This window comes from Mercenaria mercenaria, chromosome 17 (assembly GCF_021730395.1).
Source record: "Mercenaria mercenaria strain notata chromosome 17, MADL_Memer_1, whole genome shotgun sequence".
NCBI classification, from domain to species: Eukaryota; Metazoa; Mollusca; class Bivalvia; order Venerida; family Veneridae; genus Mercenaria; species Mercenaria mercenaria.
Genome location: NC_069377.1, coordinates 72,196,957 through 72,210,219, shown reverse-complemented (window position 1 = coordinate 72,210,219; position 13,263 = coordinate 72,196,957). Strand labels below are relative to the sequence as shown.

The window sequence follows — 13,263 nt, the reverse complement described above, 5'->3', positions numbered from 1 at the left end:
TACCGTATTTAAATGCATAATTTTAAGACACACTGAATTAAATTGGATGCCAAATAATTACGTTTTGGGGGAATTAAACAACACAGAAACACTTTACAGTTGGTTTGTACGATGTTTTTAAGTTTTGTAAAAATTTTCATTTTTTATTTTTTTTACCTCAAATGAACGCCCCCTCTTTGGAAAATGTAACGCCCCTGGGGGCGTATATTCGGGAAAATACGGTAACATTATGTTAAATGTTTGTATGCTCTGACGTATAACAAACCTAGATTTTTGTATAAAATATTTTCAGAGATGAAAACAGATCTGAAGTTGCTCTTGGAATGTTTGGACTTCCAGAAAGATGATACTGTTGCTGTGAAACAGGCATTGGTGACAATATCTTCTATACTACAAGCATCAGGTATTATAAAATCATTAAATTAATGTTTAGGATGAACCTGCTTTTGCACATGCTTGTTTCAAATCTTAAATTTTAAAGACCACATTTATAATTAAAGGGGAAAAAAGTTTTAATTTATCTCTTTAGGATTTTTTCCTAAATGAAAATTCTCTGCATGGTTAATGGATTTTGATCAATGGTGTTTGGTTGGTTTAAGTCACGTAAGCATACAACACAACATGATACCATACTCAACAGGTTACAAGCAGCAAATGACCTGTCTGTATGATCCTGTTTTGTATGATAATTTCTATATATGATATCAATGTGTCTTTATCCTTTAATAGTGACATCCTTCTCTTTTTACATGCATTGTTATCTTTTTACATGCATTGTTATTTGTATGGTGTTTTTGTTATACATGTATTTCAAAACACAATTTGGAATTGTGACTGCTTTGATTTTATAATTTCAAGTTGAGGTTAAGGATGTGTTTAGAGATATTGGTGGCCTTCAGCAAGTTTTGACTTTGGTCACCAGCCATGATAAAAGTGAAGTTGTGGAGACTGGACTATACTGTCTAGGTTGTGCTGTAGAAAGAAATGGTAGGTTTAGTTGTCATCTGATTGTTTTGACTGTTTTCATTTCATTTTCACCTTGAGAATATGTGAATGAGTTGCTATTATATAGATGTACCAGGGCTCAAATTTTGCACTCGCTAACTCACTAAATTCGAGTAGATTTTACGGAATGCGAGTAGATAAAAACGTCACACAAATTTTTTTTTGCGAATATAAAGAATAGTTGAAATTTCCGCGGTTTTTGTTAATGTTTGCAGATTCCGTTTCAGTTTTGTTTGAGGATGATTGAGGCAGTGACAGGGTTTTTGTCTTGTGCAGAAGACAGAAAACATGTCATCTTTTGTTGGTGAGCCATTTTTGTTGAATGGTTTACCATATAAAGAGACATAGAGGTCTATCCGATAATTAAATCTAGAACGCAGTATAGCTTACTTCTTCGTATCTATGCGTGAATCGGTACTTACTTTCAATATTGGGTATGAAAATTTGCGTCGCTGTAATATCGGCTGGTAGTTATGTTGCGTCATCAATGACACGTTCAGAATTATTTTGAGGGTCATTTTGAAAATCAGTGTGATGAAATGCACAAAATTTTGCGTCAAGGAAAACCCTGCAAATAATATTAATGTTCTAACACGATTCTTAAGGATATTGTTACATTTATTTTGTAATTGAAAGTCTAGATTTGCAAGTAGATTTTCAGATTTAGCAAGAAAGAAAACAAGCTGTACTTGCTTAAATTTGCATGTGGTCAAAAAGCCCTGTGTACATACATCAATATTTTCTGTCTAAAAATATAATTTTATCCTGCAAATTTCATGTTCATTATATAATGAACCAATAAGCAGTTTATTTCACCTAGAATGTTCAGTCAACTCATGATTGCATTTTGAGGGCTCAGTGCTGCCGGCCAAGCAGGTAGACCAGTTTCGTGTTGAGTCTTTAAATTGTAAAACTATAGTATTGTTTGTATGAACATCCCTTTGAAAATATGTAAGAGGCCTATAGTATTTATCTTGTCTGTCAGAACAGGGGCGATTTGAGCATTGGGGCGGCAGAGGGGGTGGGTTTGGGAGTGGGTAGCTCCCCATTTCTTCAACCGGGTAGGGTGTGGGGGTTGTGGGGGTGAATTTTGCATATAGCAGTAAGCTAGAGTAGATGGTGCAATCTGGTGACTTCTTGGACTGATCAGTAGCTGTTGAACATACTCGGGTTTTTTTTGCGAGTTTTCACCCCCATTTACAGTTTACTGGGTTTAAACACGTACTGTAATAGCGGTACGATGTTAGATACGGACAATGTTTTGCCAGGGTAGAACAAGTAAAGTCTAAGTAGGGGATCGAGCACAAGACCCTGACTTACAGCCCTGGGTAATCCAATCCTTATGGCATTTTAGTCATTACATAGCATTTATAAAGGTTAAGGACTATGCTATTTCGACAATGCAAACTTCCTATGTAAAACTGAGATTGTTGTAACAACGCGAGAAATGCACGAGGATCGAAAAGAAACTAATAATTATAAGAAAATGTATCTCCGAATAAATTATAAAGTATCAATGACACTCAAAAACATGTCCCAACAGTGCACTAGAAGAAAATGCATAGAAATTTTCGGGGTAATTATTTGGTACCGTAAGTCTCTCATATATATACAATATATATATTCTTCAATCAAGGATATGTCAGTGTAAATGAGCTGAGCGTTAGTTTTCTAAGAAAACACCGTTAAACTATGTTACATGAATCACACGTGCACCGCTCTTTTACAAAACTATGTCTGCCATGTTTTCTTCAGTGAACGAAATAAAAAAAGTATTTTACCTTAGAGTTCCTTATTGTAGAGTACGATTGACTTTCTAATCTAAATAAAACATCACTTTTTTATAACATCCCACTGTCCGATCTTTCTGATCACTTAACGATCACTCACAATTACAAAATAAAACCAACGTGTCATCAAAATTATCACTTTACACGGCTTCATGGACATCACAGCCTACTAACATTAAATTTGTAATCATGCGCCAACCAAACAAATGATGAGAGATCGGCACTTTTTCAAAGACATGTTTTATTTCCTGTAATTTTCTGATATTCTAACCTTCAAACAACCGAATTGTATGCACAGAAATAACGAAACATTTATGCAATATAGCTTTTAGTTTAAATTTTGGATCTATCTTTTTCCAGCCCAACAACAGACATGTATATGTCACAAACCCGGTCTGTCCTCGAAATCAGTGTTAAAGGTTACTAGAACATAAATACAATAAATAAACAACCGCTTACTATATTCTTGTAAGTCCTGTAAGATGAAACGGCTCGTGATTATACATTCATATATATTCCGTATCGGGAACATTGACAATCAGAAGTCGATCCTTACCACGAACATGAAAACAGTTACTTTTATGCCTTTGTTTACATTTCAAAGGTAACTATTCACATATATACGTTCAAGAACGTAAATTTAGTGCTTTCCGACCCACATTGTGTGTAAACTTTTGTATTTAAAAGTATGGTGTATTCGGCAAACCATTTGTAACTTCCGACGTGGTAAATGTCATTGAGAGTATCAGTTATGTTTACGAAATTTAATTGAATATTTATGTTTTATACTTGCAAAAGAAAAACTTGATGGTCATGGTCGCTGACTTCGAATTCCTCGCCCATCACCGACGTGGGAACAAAAACCCACTTGAGGTGTGAAACTTTTCACGTAAGGAAGCCATCCAACTGCCCTTACAGAAGAAAAAGGCCTGCTGCGTACTCTTGCTGTGTACATACAGCGTATATGATGCGTACATGATGTGTACTGAAATCAAGGGCTTTAAATAGTACGTAGGATATACACCGCACATACACCGATAGTACGTTTGTAGTACACTTTTGACATGCAAATTAGCTCTGCCGCGTACTACTTGCTGCGTACATGCTGTGGACTACATAGTACACAGGATGTACGCTGGAGGAATTTAGTATGCGGGAAATAGTACGCAGCATGTACGCGGCACATACACTTTTCACATGCAAATGAGCCTGCGGTGTACTACCCCTGCGGCGTACATGCTGTGTACTCCTGCGGCGTACATGCTGTGTACTCCTGCGGTGTACATTCTGTGTACTCCTGGCCCGAGTCCTGCGGCGTACATGCTGTGTACTCCTGCTGCATACATGCTGTGTACTCTTGTGGCGAAACTGCTGTGATAATGTAAATTCCTTACCCCACCAACTTTCTTATGCAAATGCTGATCATTTGGACAGAAAAAACAGAAAAAAGATAAGTGACATGCATCAATAAGTATTTACCCTTACCAAAATAATGTAGATTGATGTTATCAAATAAATTAGTATGCTTTTCTTCATCCACTTTTCAATGAAATAAATCAATTTTTGTAGCATGTAATTTGGTAAACATCTGAAGAAAATGGCGTAACTGCATCAAGGGGAAACAACTTTAATGCAACTAAATATAAGTGTTATAAATTTCGAAGTATCTGCGGTGTACATGCAGTGTACTATTTTCTTGTACAAGTCCCTCCTGCGTACATGCAGTGTACTCCTTAAATTTTCAGAGTCTGTGCTGCGTACTTGAAGTGTACTAGTGACCTCCTGCGTACATGCTGTGTACTCATCGAAATAGTACGCGGCATGCGGTGTATGTAAAATGTACTCCTCTGGCGTACTACTGTGTTCGCGGCATATACACAGCAAATACGCAGCATGTACGCCACAGAGGCTTGCTTCTGTAAGGGTGAGGTTAGTGTCTCGATCTAGGTACTAGTCTGAGCCTCAAAAATGTCTGGAGGGACCCCTGTAGCCTTTCCCCACCAACAAAACCTGGGGAAAGTTCATTGTGTCGTTTCGGTGTTACTCTCAATCAAACAAAATAAACATTGTTCCCGTTTTTGTTTGTTTGTTTTATATAAATGAATATGCAAAAAGGGTTTGTTTGTTTCAGTGTAACGTCAAAATATAATATTACAATTATAAATCAACAGTGAACGCCACATGCATTATTTTTTCACGAGGGGTTAATGCTTTAATCTTACAGGTAAAACAAACATATTCCTATTGTATAAAGGGTAAAGGTAAATATATATGTATATGTGTGTGTACTCGTGGAATTAAATGTTAAGTGTAAAAAGTATATATTCACAGTTCAAATCATCCATGCTAAATAATACGTCAAAAGATACCTTAACAAATTTATATTTTCACGTATCTGGGCGAAACATACCGTCCTTAACAAATAGATATGTTCTCATATCTGAATGGAATTACAGTCCAATACCATAACAAATATATATTCACATATCAGGGCAGATATAACCACCGAAAGCATATCAAGAAATGTAGATGAATTTGCCTATTAAGAGAAATCTTTCAAAAGCAGAAAATTGTCACTTGAAAGAGGAGGCGGATTGGGATGTGGTGGTAAGATAAAACAAGAAATTAGCTAAAATAAAATTAAAGAAAGAAGTGTGCTATTCACTCTTGAATGCTGACGAAGAAGGAAGATGCCGTTTCACGATTGGTTCAACAGTATAAAAGGAATTCATTGATTGGCTTTTACCGTAGTATATAAATTAACATATTTCAGAATAGGATCAATTTGCTCCAAATGTACAACAATGACATAAATAATTTTATCTACCTATAAAATTCATATATATATGAGCAGTATAATTCCTGTAAATGAGCACTACGTAAGCGCTCAGGCCCCTCTCGCACACCATACCTATAGTTCGGACTTCTTTTATGTGTAAAGGCATGCATGTGCACAAAAATGACAAATTTTGCCAACACCTGGTAAATTGTAATGTGTTTTTTAGAAAAGTAATAAACGGAAATAGAAAAATAGCTCTCAGCTCATTTACACGGATAGTTTAGCTTTATTATGTATGTTATAGTTTTTTGCAGTTATGCACGATGACATAGAATATTTACCCCGAAAATTGTAACACGAACATACTGATAACTTTTCCCACTTCACTTTTTAAATTAAAGTAAGAGTTCAGCACTTCATGGTTTTGATGTATTGTCACATTGGAATAACGTTTGTTTTACAGTTACTTCGAAATTCATCAGAAATAATATCATGTACCCCACCCACCTAATTCATAATTTCAAAATAGCATAGGCCTTAAACGCAATTCACTGTTTTCATTCTGAAATAAGCACTAATTGTATATTCGTATGTTACTATATTTTCTTTGATATTTCAAACAATATATATTTAAGTGTCAAAAATATTTAATTTAACACATTTTACGAAAAGACAGCTAAAGATGGTAATTTGCGTTTCTGTTTTACTCAAGATACTTACCTTTGTCGGCAGAATTTGAGACACAACATAAATTGCAAACTTGTGTTTATAATCTGTTTGGCATTAAGCAATTAAACACAATTAACTTTCATTAATGGGTCACTGTGGGGCATGAAAATACAGCGACCTGGGATTTTGCACAAAACCCTGTCACCGAGTGTCAGCGATATGACATGATTCTGTGTACATATCAGTCGCCGATGCACTTTATGATAAATTGACAATTGGCAAGGGAAGACCGCGGTATTTATTCTCAATTATATTTTCTAGCCTTTTAAAAAATTTACGAGTTCTACATTTCGCCGCTCCTCGATATATTGGTGCGGCAGGTGCCACCCCTGCCGGCCCAGCTCCTACGCCCTTGCAGAAAGGCTTGCATTCAACATTTTCTCCCGCTTTTTTTATACTGTTAAGCTCACCTGGGTGGTAAAAGGGGGTGGAGAATTCAATGTCCACTCAGAAATTACACTACAGTATTTTTTTCGCAATACCAAACCAAACTTACATCAAGTGTGTATCTTCATTTAATCTGGGTAAGTTCAATAACCAGCCAGTTCTGATCTCCAGAGTTAGGGCCCTTGAATCGGTCAAAATTGACAGTATCTATTTGATTACTTTTAAATTTTCCCTGGAACTAATCCACACTTATACAAAGTGTGCATCTCTATAAAATCCTGGTCAGATTCAATGACGGCAAATTTGGACTTGTATCTCAAGAGTTATGGCACTTGAGTTTACCAATATTGACAGTGTTCACTTGATAGCCAGCTGGTTTGGACCAGAATCTCAAGTTATGGCCCTTAAATTGGTCAAAATAGACAGTGGCTGTCAATAACTAGAGAAAGGTTTCTTTCATGTCAGTTTTACTAAACACAAAATATGACTGTTACTATAGATTCTAGGTCAAGTTAGATAACCAGCCAGTTTGGACCAGTATCTTCAGAGTTGTTGCCCTTAAAATGGTCAAATTTGAACAAGGCTTCTTGATAACTACAGTAATGTTTCTTTAAGAATTAAACCAAACTTGTATAAATTATGTATGTCAATAAAATCTATGTCAGAATAATATAACTAGTCAGTTTGGACCAGCATCTGCAGCTTTAATCCCCTTGAAGTAGTCCAAATTGATTGTCTCTGCTCCATATCTAAAGCAGTTTTTCTTTGATGTCCAGTATTCTTTTACAGATGTTTTATTGTAAGGTCTAGGTCAAGTAAAAGATAACCTGTTGGTGACTTTAGAATAATGGCTTCTGAGTCAAAATTGAAAATTTACAGTATTCTGCTCTCTTACTTGAGCAGTTCTGATCTACTGTCTGCCAAACTTTGTCAGAATATTTTGGGCATAGTATCATGGCCAGGTTTGAAACCAGCTGGATCCTTCAAGTCATTCGTGAGTTTGACCCTTGAATTACTCAAAAATTGCAGAAATTGATAGTGTCCACGTAGCAAGTTAAGCAGTTATCAAACTCATTGGGAATGTTTATTTAAGAAATAATAAATCTGTTCCTATATTTTATCAGTTAATAAAATATGGGCAGGAGTTTGGATGTGTAATAATTAAATCACGAGTGCGCAGCACGAGTGATTTAATTATTCGCATCCAAACGACTGCCCATGTTTTATTAATTGATAAAATTATTGGAACATATTTATTTTTTCGATTCTAACAACGCAAATAATTCGCATTTTACAGTACTACATTTTCAGCGTAATACGTCATTCGGGTCATATGCTGTTACAATTTACCCCCTATGGTTAGAAAGTGTTGCATAGCCAATGGAACATATATATATTTGTTTATTTTTTATCAGAATTTTGAGAAGTATATATAATTTAGTAATCTAACAGCTCGCAAACTAATTATGAACAGAATCATCAAAATAAGCGAGTTGACCCTGTATTACGAATGACGAGATTAACTTTTATATGACGTCACATCATTATGACGTCATACTTTATGTCATACATTTATGACGTCACCGCTGAATCATAATTAAGCTAACTGAATTCGCTGGTAGAGATCAGAGCGTGTTTTACGGACCTACACATAGGTCAGTATGAGTTTTTATTATATATATGTTTTTGAAATGCTGTTTTCAACCGTTTGGCCCTGAAATAATTCGTATGTAATGGAACTAAAGTAGAAGCTCTTATGTTACAATCATAGGGTGGTGAAATGTAACAGCCAACCATATTTTATCGTAGATTCATGTATAGGCGATTTCGCTATATGTTTATATAGCAATTGCTGCGGATCGTGTTAGAATGGTATATAATCTTTACACTAAAATAATGCCCCTTGAATAAATTAAACAGATCACTGGGTTATATCATAGAAAAACTTTGTAAACTGTCTGAACGTCACTTGGTCAGGTGTGCAATACAAGGCCTTCTTGCTTAAAACTCTAAACTGCTTTCAAGTATTTAGACTGGCTCTTTATACATGATGGAGCTCAATAAACAATATATGGAAGAATTTTTATTTATGTTTGGACAATAAAGTATATTCTCTAACTCATGTCCAAATTGTACGTTTCAGCAAAACCAGTTAACTATTGTTTAATATTTTTCAGTATACTCGCAGAAGTTGTTGACCACAGGCAGTGTGTTTACATTCCTACATGGGATCCTGTCTTCTACATCCAAAACTTCAGTCAGAAAGAAACAAACTGCCTCATTCTTAGTGTTATGTCTAGTGTCCAACAACGGTAATACACTCAAGATCACTTTTTAACAGCCCTTACAGAAGCAAGCCTCTGTGGCGTACATGCTGCGTATTTGCTGTGTATATGCCGCGAACACAGTAGTACGCCAGAGGAGTACATTTTACATACACCGCATGCCGCGTACATGCCGCATACTATTTCGACGAGTACACAGCATGTACGCAGGAGGTCAGTAATACACTTCAAGTACGCAGCACAGACTCTGAAAATTTAAGGAGTACACTGCATATACGCAGGAGGGACTTGTACAAGAAAATAGTACACTGCATGTACACCGCAGATACTTTGAAATTTGTGCAGTACACTTCATATACGCGGGAAAGACTTGTACAATTTCTTTTGGCATTTATACTTAGTTTTTTTTTATAAGTTAAAGTCTGAAGTAAACTTCATATACGCGGGAGGGACTTGTTCATTTTCTTTTGGTGTTTATACTTTGAATTTTTTTAGGTAAAAGTCTGAAGTACACTTCATGCAGGAAGGATTTGTACATTTTTTTTTTTTTTTTGGAAGCAAGAACTTGATTTCCGAGTAACTTTTATCTTAATAGCATAGAATAGTTCAGATTACCGGTATTCTGAACAATGAAAATTTGCCAAACTATTTGCAATGTTCATTTGTGAAGCTTACATCTTAGTGATTTCTGAGCTGCAACTTGGATAATTGAAAAGCCTTATTTGAACTTTGTTGCATTACATTTTGTAATACATGAAATAATTACCAAGATAATCCCTCAACAGCGCCCGAATGAGAAGAATTAATAGCTCTTACTGTTATTTGAATACTCTTAAGCAAAACACCATTCTATCATGTTTTATAAAGGCTTTAATGCTCATTATGTTAACTCATTAAGGCCTCACCAAATTAAAAAGTTGTTCATCGGATTTGCCGCTCGTGTATTTTCAGAACATTTTTGGCTAATTGCGCTCGCCCCATTGGAAAAAATCAATCCAAAATTTTTTGGTGCGCTACTTTTTACGGACGTAAAAGTGATTAAATGCTTATATAATTCCAGTCCTAGATTGTTCTCAGATGGATTTTAATCAAAATAAATACATACTACGCACACATCGTCTATAATAAATCATAACACTTATATTTAGTTGCATTAAAGTTGTTTCACCTTGATGCAGTTACGCCATTTTCTTCAAATGTTTACCAAATTACATGCTACAAAAATTGATTTATTTCATTGAAAAGTGGATGAAGAAAAGCATACCGATGGGTCAGTGCAACACGGTCGTAACTCATTTTTTGAAAACTTTACAGGAGAAGCAAAAAACATTTTTGTATTCAAATGATGTAATGAAAAACAATACAATCTATATTATTTTTATCAAATAACAATAATAACTACAATACTATGGGAAAAAATGTCAAAAAAATGTTCACTGAGGAGTTATTTGAAAGTTTTCCAGTTACGACTATGTTGTGCTGAAATGTGTGGAAATTTTGTCAAAAACTTAGTGCAACAAGGTCGTAACTAAATGATAACAAATAATTTATTGGAGATAATTCATAACAGAGATGTTTATTCAAAAGACTATTAATTCAATATTTTTAAGCATATCCATTTATCTTTTTCTGTACTTTCATTGACTTGTTTTACTCGCAAAAATGTCCAAAAAAAATCATATAATATGTAGAAATAAAAATGTACTACTACAAAAACACATTTTAAATTATTAAAAGTATTTTACAGTAAAAAGACAATAAGAGCTTGACTTGGTCCAAGATATTTGCATATTTTACTGAATGTAGGCACTGAGAGTTTTAATATTCAAAGTTATTTCAGTATTTTACAGTAAATGGACATAATATAAGAGCTTGACTGATCAAAGGTACTTGAATATTTTACTGAATATAGGCACTGGGAGCCTTTATGGTCAAACTTATTTCATTATTTTACAGTAAATGGACAATAGAAGCTTGACTGGTCCAAAATATTTACATATTTTACTGAATATAGGCTCTGAGAGCTTTTATGGTCAAAGTTATTTCAGTATTTTACAGTAAATGGACAATAAGTGCTTGACTGGTCCAAGGTACTTGAATATTTTACAGTATGTAGACACTGAGTGTCTTTAAAGTACAAGATATTTGCATATTTTATAGAATATAGGCATTATGAGCCTTTAAGGTCTAAGGTATTGAATATGTCTGTGTTTAGTTATTAGATTTTCATCAAGAAATATGCACCGGTTTCTGCAGCATGAATAACGCATGCCCCAGGAGCAAAATACTATTCTGCAAAAAAAAACAAAACATGTGCATGCTTCTTGATACAAGTCTAAATGTCTTTTTATTACATAAAAATCTACACTTAAACAATTATCAATGGTATAAATTTGTTCTTTAGCTTGAGTAAAACTGAAAATGTTATAATTAAAGAACATGATAAACACAACAACACAGTCACATGAAACTAACATAAAAAAAATGCCATACACCTGATGTAAAATTTGAAAGTCAGTATGGTCTGTTCCTGGAAAATTTTGTATTATATGTATGAAGTGGCAGCCTCTGATGCATATTTTTTGTCTAAATTTTCAGGTATTTAGAGGGTCCCCACTTCCTATTAGGTTGGTCAGGGAGGTCTCCCTCTGGAATATAGGTATAAAATGGAAGCCTCTAGTGCCTTTTTGGGTCACAACGTTGAGGTACAGGATGGGATACCACCCTCCTGTTAAGGGGGTCAGGTGGTTCTCTCCCTGGATTTTCTTTTTTAATATAGGTATGAAATGGTGGCCTCAGGTGCGATTGGGTTTAAATGTAAAGGTATAGAAGGGGTTCAGAGGGTTTTCCCCCTAGAAATATTTTAAACATAGTTATGAAATACTGGTTTCTTGTGCATTTTTGGGTCTGAATTTTGAGGTACAAGAGGTTAGCCCTCCCTACTGTTAGTAAGACTCAAGTGAGGAGAGAGGGGAAGGGCTCTCCCCTGGAAATTTCTGTAATTTAGGTATGAAATTGTTGCCTCTTGTGCATTTCTGGGCCTAAATTTTGAAGTACAGGAGGGGAAAACGCCTTCCTGTTTGGTATAATACCTCCTTCCTATTTTGGGAGGGGAATGTGTCTCCTCTGGAAGTTTTTGAAAATTAGGTATGAAACTAGAGCTGCTTTTGAGAACAGCACATGTCTCCCACAACTGCCAAGTCATCAGAATAGTAGTATGAGATCGGATGAGAAATGTTCAAGCGTAAACCCTTCTCCCTATATATTCTTAATTCCCAATCAGACTTCCAGTTCTTTGATTATCAAAAACAACCCAATCAGACTTTCAGAGCTTTGATACAACCTAATCAGACTTCCAGAACTTTGATTATCAAATACAATCCAATCAGACTTTCAGTGCTTTGTTTATCAAAAACCAATGTTTCAAGGGCCATACTCCCAAAGTGCCTGCGTTGATTTGGCTAGTTATCAAACTTGGATGAGGACTCATTGGCAAACACATTTTTTCAAGTTTGGGGAAAATTGGATGAGAACTGTTCGACTTAAGAGTGTGGACAAGATTTGTGATAGACAGATGGATGGACAGACAGGAGTTAATCAATATGTCTCCCACCACACAGTGGTGTGGGAGACATAATAATGGCCTCTAGTGCATTTGCATCGGTCTATATGTTGAGGTATAGAGGGGATACTTCCCTCCTGTTATGGGCTCGGGAGCATCTCCCCTCCCGGAAATTTTGAAATGCAGGCATGAAATGGTGGCCTCTGGTGCAGTTTTGGGTCTATATATTGAGAAAATATTATTTTGTTTGCATGCAACTTCGATGAGTTTAAGTCACTGTGGGGTGGGGGATATAGGGGGAGCATGGGCTCTCTTGGCCATGGCCCTTGATCAGCCAGGCCTTTATGTTGGTGTTTTGCAACATAAAAATCAAGTAAAATCATTCATTAAATTTAAATGTAAAATTATTAATGCTGATCATTTATGTTTTAGTGGTTTAACGACTTATACAAATATTCGATATACTGAACAAAATCTTCTGTATATCCAAATAAAACTTATCGGAAAACGAGCTTTACAAGCAGAAGTCCTGCTTCACTTATAGCACAGAAAAATTTCCACCTTTAATACCATTTTGTATTTTACACAGTTCATGGAAATATGCATACAGAAGTAAAAATGTTCATTGTTATCCTTTCACAGTTTTACATGAAACTTGCATAAAGGAAAGTTTATTTAATAATTACAAGTATAAAAAGCATAGCTGTCAAGGCTCCACAAAGGCCA

General features: G+C 35.3%; 1 protein-coding gene across 1 annotated transcript in view; it reads left to right on the top strand.

Moving 5' to 3' along the window:
- The window catches only part of LOC123537010 (uncharacterized), a 120,976-nt gene that overhangs the window by 14,775 nt on the left and 92,938 nt on the right, over nt 1-13,263 (top strand). The window contains exons 3-5 of the mRNA XM_053528590.1: nt 293-403; nt 859-987; nt 8,868-9,002. Coding sequence (XP_053384565.1) covers nt 293-403; nt 859-987; nt 8,868-9,002 — 375 coding nt within the window. The remainder of the gene's footprint in view (nt 1-292; nt 404-858; nt 988-8,867; nt 9,003-13,263) is intronic.